At 45.7% G+C, this 5,339-nt stretch overlaps 1 protein-coding gene across 1 annotated transcript; it reads right to left on the bottom strand.

Moving 5' to 3' along the window:
• Positions 1-2,610: 2,610 nt before the first annotated feature.
• Positions 2,611-3,407, bottom strand: LOC104159442 (gap junction beta-2 protein-like). Its single transcript, XM_009697345.1, has one exon. It carries the CDS (start codon positions 3,381-3,383, stop codon positions 2,706-2,708), a length of 678 nt encoding a protein of 225 aa, XP_009695647.1. The 5' UTR covers positions 3,384-3,407; the 3' UTR covers positions 2,611-2,705.
• Positions 3,408-5,339: the final 1,932 nt, after the last annotated feature.

Raw genomic sequence — 5,339 nt, 5'->3', positions numbered from 1 at the left:
TATTTTAATCTGTACCAGATCCACTTGTAGGAGGTCAACCATGCAATGTAGCACAGGTGGCAAATAGGTGCAATTCCTATGTTCCTATGAAGTATCTGAACTTTTTTCCCAACAAAGCAGCTATTTAGTCAAATTTAAAATACAAAAAAAAAATCTCAGCGACACTTAGCATGTCCTGGTAGAGCTATTATCGCCTGATGCTGCAGTTCTGGATCAAAGCCCTCTCCTGCCCACTTCCAGACACTTTGCTATTTCTATCTTTCCTTGTGTGATAATCTGATTGCCAAACTGCTAGTTGAAGATAACCACACAATGTTAGTGTGACCAGTTTTGGAGTGTCTCATTCCAAGTTCCAGTTAAACTCAGAGGCAGGCTGGGAAAACAAACTCTCTCCCCTATGGAGCTGGTTAAGTTATTTATCACCAGCCTTTTCCAGCTGCAGTTCTGCTAGTCTGAGGCTGACTTGGGCAGACCATTTGATTTCTAGTAGGGGTCACCTAGGCGACCTTCTGCTATCAGCTCACAAAGTCTGCAGGATAACAGGCAACATAACCAACTGAAAAATCAACCTGCAGCAGAAGGCCTTACAGTAGCCCTTGGCTATTAAATGTAGTGTCGGTGCATACATTTTCCACGACGGTGAACCGATTCTCATTAGACACATTAGGTAATACATGACACGTACAAGTAATACAGAAAACTGACACCACAAGAGTGCTTTAATTATAATTTTAGAAAAAAAAATTTAAATCCTGTTGTTACAAAAGAAATGTAAGACTAGAGCACTGGGAGTGTAGGTAGTTTGTTCTCTTCACACTTGTACATGGGACAATGCAGGAACTTTACCAAGCACAAACCTGATACGTGCCAAGCTTTGTTCTCTAGAGTTGAATTAAGGATGTTTTCACAGTACAAGTTTCCAGTTCAGTTCATTATCAATGACTTTCCATCATGCTTCTGAGGACGGTGTTTTTATGGTTTTCTTGCTCCCCTCTTAGAAGACAGATTTCCATCTGCAGTCAAGCTGTCACACGGGATGTAGCTCACGAACAATGTGACCCTGCTGATGCTTCACTTCCAGAGCACAGTGAGGGGCCATGGGTCTTAATTCATGCAGCTTTGTTTACTCCAACAGTGATAAACTTAAATGTGCAGTAAGAGATGGATGCAAATAGAGAAGCTGAGATAGCACTCATTCATTTTGGGGAAAAGTCAGTTATTAAAGCTAAGGAGGAAAAAAGCCAGCTTTCCAGAAGTGGGTTCAACGGGCAGGCACTTGGGAGATACAACTGTGTTGCTGTATGTGCTGGTGCAGCTGCCTGCGCCAGGCATAAAACACATTTTGAGACTACTTTGGAGAAACAAGACCAGACTGACTCACATAATTCTTCAGGTTAGTAATACACAATTCACAGCTCAGCAATGTGAACTTCAAGAAAAATACCAAGTTCCTCCTCATTTCTGATTGGGTCCCTTTGCTATTTCAGCTCTGCAAGCTGTCTGTACTTCCTGCTAGACCTACCCTAAGAAGAGAAAAGGTGATTCAGTCTCACAGTGTGGAATGTCAGAGAGATTGGGAGTGGTTTCATGGACTCACTTGAAAGGTACCTCAGATAGGGAGAAGGCTTTATGGAGAAAAGCTGTTCAGGCTGGGTAGGAAAAAGGGACTGACAGAAGGAGCACTGGTAGGTGCAGTCTACTGCACATCACGCTGTAAGTTGAAGCACTTCTTTCGAATAACAAACAGAATGAAATACAGCAATTTTTCTTGGCTTTTACTGAAAAAAAGCAACACTTTCAAAGGTGCACAGCTGAAGGAGGCACAGTCAGGGGGTGAAAAGTCTCTTCATCAAACAAAATCTATTGTACTGAGATTCTTCACAAGGTGCTGGGGGAGAACAAGAGAAGAAAACACTTGTGCTGCCCACACCTTCTCAAAGGTGACAATCCTTTTTTTTCACCTAAGACAATGAAAAACCAAACTTCATCCCCCCACTGCTGCAGGCCCTGTGAGCAAAGGGAGGTAGGCCTGACCTGATGGCATTCACAAGCAGTTGAGACTGGCCACCCCAGCCCTGCAGGAGATGCTCCTCAGTGCAGGTGCGGAGATAAAATGATAAAAACCAATGCTGGTGCCCAGCAGAGTCCGCAGGATGCATTGCCATAGAGTACGGGTGCTCCTAGGCCCTTTCCTTGCTCTCCAGAATACTTGAGAGAGAAGAGAACACTTGCCATGAACAGTCACCTCCTTGCCTTCTTCCTTTCACAAGCCATAAGCTCCCCCAAAAAGCCCATCACCCTACTTTTGACCAAAACCCTTTGCTATTGGCTCACCTCGGAAGCTGACACAGTGTGTTTGTGATTCCTGGCTCTCCTTTGGGCACTAGAGCCTTCCCTGGGCCTTTCCACTCCCACCTTTTGAAAAGTGACTCTGTCCCAACAACAGGATCCCAGCAGTAGGCATGCTTGGAAAAGCCACTGCCAGGAGGCTGCTCTCTCTATTTGTGGATGCAGGAATACTGAATAGCTCACGATCTTTAAAACCTGCCTCAGTGGCAGCTTCCCAGGGAGGCTATCATTTTTAAAACATGAAAGAACAGTCATTTTTACCCTTTTCCTTGAGTGTGAAAATATTGCTGATCGTTTTCTGACACCTAAGAAAGTTTGAGGGAAATGGGGAGCTTGGAAATCCTGAAACTGGGGAATTACTTTAAAACTGTTGTTTTCCTGGATTCTTTCATGCAAATTTTTATCACTAGGTAACACAACTCAGCCAGATTCAACATCATGCAGATCCCAGACACAGCAAGCATAAAAATAGTAAATGTGGTTTTCTCGGTGGGCCGAGACACAAAACAATCCACTGTGTTGGGGCAGGGCCACGCATCACACTTCACCAGGCGAGGCATCTGGTACCCATCGTACATGTAATAGAACACGTACATGAAGACTGCTTCAAAGACAATCCTGAAGAAGATGCTGCTGGTGTAAGTCCACCACAAGGGGCCTCGAATGTGAACCTTTTCATTTTTCAGCTCTTCAATATCAATTTTCTCACCATTTCTGAATCGCCTTTTCTTCTCATGCCTGGTATAAGCTACATGCATGGCCACCAGCAAGGCAGGTGTGGAAACAAAGATCAGCTGCAGAGCCCAGAGTCTGATGTGAGAGATGGGGAAAAAGTGATCATAGCAAACATTTCTGCACCCAGGCTGAAGTGTGTTGCAGACAAAATCTTGCTGTTCATCTCCCCAGACTCTCTCTGCAGCCACGACCAGGATCATGATACGGAAGATGAACAGGACTGTGAGCCATATCTTTCCGATGCTGGTGGAGTGTTTATTTACGCCTCCTAAAACAGCCTGTAGACTTCCCCAGTCCATCTTCTTTTCTGTGTCCTTCTACCTGCAGGGTGACATCATACATCAAATGGTCACTTTTCAAAAGGTGAAAAATCAGCTCTAGACATTCTATGAATGAGAAGACTTCCTAGCACTCACAAGAGTCACAGGCAAATGCAAGTTACTTTCATTAATGTCACCTCCATGTTTATGGATTTGAACAGCTTATTAAACTCTCTCCTTCCATACATTTATGATGCGACAAGTATACCTTGATATATTTCTCAACAAGGCTTTGGGCAGAAAATAAGTTACATCTCCAAATACATCTCATCCATGCATCCTCTATGCCCTACTTCTCTTTCTTGAGACATTTCCCTTTCTGTGGTTGACTCTTGGCAGTGTTTTGTCTCTCAGTGTATTTCCCAAAGCAATAGAAATTACTATCACTGCATGAGTTAAGCCCACATCTAGACAAAGTAGAGACTCCTCTAGTAGTTTTCACAGGACTTCTTTGCCAACACCACAGCCCTAGAAGGCTGGGCTGGCGCTTTCTTTGCCTCCAAGGTAAGCACTACTCGGCCTTCTTCAGCAGAAGCCCTCACTCCACCCAGACACCTCCAGCAGGCCTCCACAGCTTTCTGCTGTAGCTCAGACGTGGCCCTTCATCTCAGAAGTACAGCATTTGATTTTGCCGACACTGCTGAGGAGCCTCAAGCCCGCTCTGCCAGGGCTGCATGCATATATAGCACAAACCGACAGGCAAAGGAAGATACCGCAGAGCCTGCCCTTCCACATTCATTGGTATCTTCTCCAAAAAGGAGACAAGCAGAGCCATAGAGTTGGGAGGAAAAAGCCCTCAGCTAGAGAGTTTATGTTGATTTTCTAGATGCTATCACAGCCCAGCAGAATAAACAGGAGGTCAAACTTCAGAGAAGCTCCATTTCAGCTTTCTCCCTACTCTTGAAAACTAAAATCCACACTCTTTGCCCCTTTGAAAGGTAAAGGTAAGTTTTGCTAAAGTCAGAATTCAGTCTCAGGGATCAGCTTTCACTGGTCATAGCCATTTGGAAACTACCACTGAACAGGACAAAACACTGTGAAACCAGAGCTGGGAACTTGCATAGCTGGTCCATCACCTTTCAAGGCCAGGGCTCAGCTTTGCTGTGGGAGAGCCACAGGGGCTGGGGAGAAGAGCTTTCGGCGCAGGCTGTGTGCTGTGGGGAGAGCACGGTACCTTGCAACACCACACTGGTCAAACTTTTCAAAATCTCTCGTGCTCAGATAACAGAGGAAAAACCAAAAATCTCGACTCTGGTGTAGTTATAACAGAACTAAAGGACTAACATGCCCCAACACATACCCTTGTTACCTGGGCCTAGCTTGTACGGACAAGCCTTGAGGCAAGAGGGAGAGGTCAGATTTACTGTGATGAAGAAAGGTGAAATTGGGTAAGACAAAAAAAAGAAAAAGCTTTGAGAAGGTGGCTGGAATTCCTTAGACTTGTCATGTTTCATCTCTGCTGAAACCAGCAGCATCTTAGGCAACTTTTTACAGTGACCTAACCTCTAGACTATGATCACGATACCTGCATCTTTCTGTTAAGGATTTCCTCATGTCTGATGCATAGTCATTAAAATAAAGTCAATGAAACCTTCACAAGGGGCTAATCAGGGCTGAATGAAAGCATTTGAAGTGTATATCCCTGTGGGATGAACAGCCTGGGCTCCAAGCGTGGTCTCACACCGCAGTTCTGAATCAGCGCTGCAAGTTCGGAGGGGAAAAAAAACCATTTCTCCCTCCTCACCTGCCTCCAGAAACCTGACATCGGCTGGGGGGCCTGAGGGAATCCACCGGGCCACGCACCCTGCCAGCCCAGACACCGTTTCTCAGAAGTCGCTGGCAATCCCCACGTGGTGGTGACAAGCTGGGTGCCGTGAGGCAGCTCCCGGCCTGCCCTTCCCGCTGCGCCCAGCTCCGCTCCCGCGCAGCCGGGGC

Source organism: Cariama cristata, unplaced genomic scaffold, assembly GCF_000690535.1.
Source record: "Cariama cristata isolate BGI_N322 unplaced genomic scaffold, ASM69053v1 scaffold10493, whole genome shotgun sequence".
NCBI lineage: Eukaryota > Metazoa > Chordata > Aves > Cariamiformes > Cariamidae > Cariama > Cariama cristata.
This window is presented reverse-complemented; position numbering and strand designations above follow the sequence as displayed.

Excerpts from the sequence above, each read along its gene's own strand:
- LOC104159442 (XM_009697345.1), bottom strand. The coding sequence starts at position 3,383 with ATGGACTGGGGAAGTCTACAGGCTGTTTTAGGAGGCGTAAATAAACAC.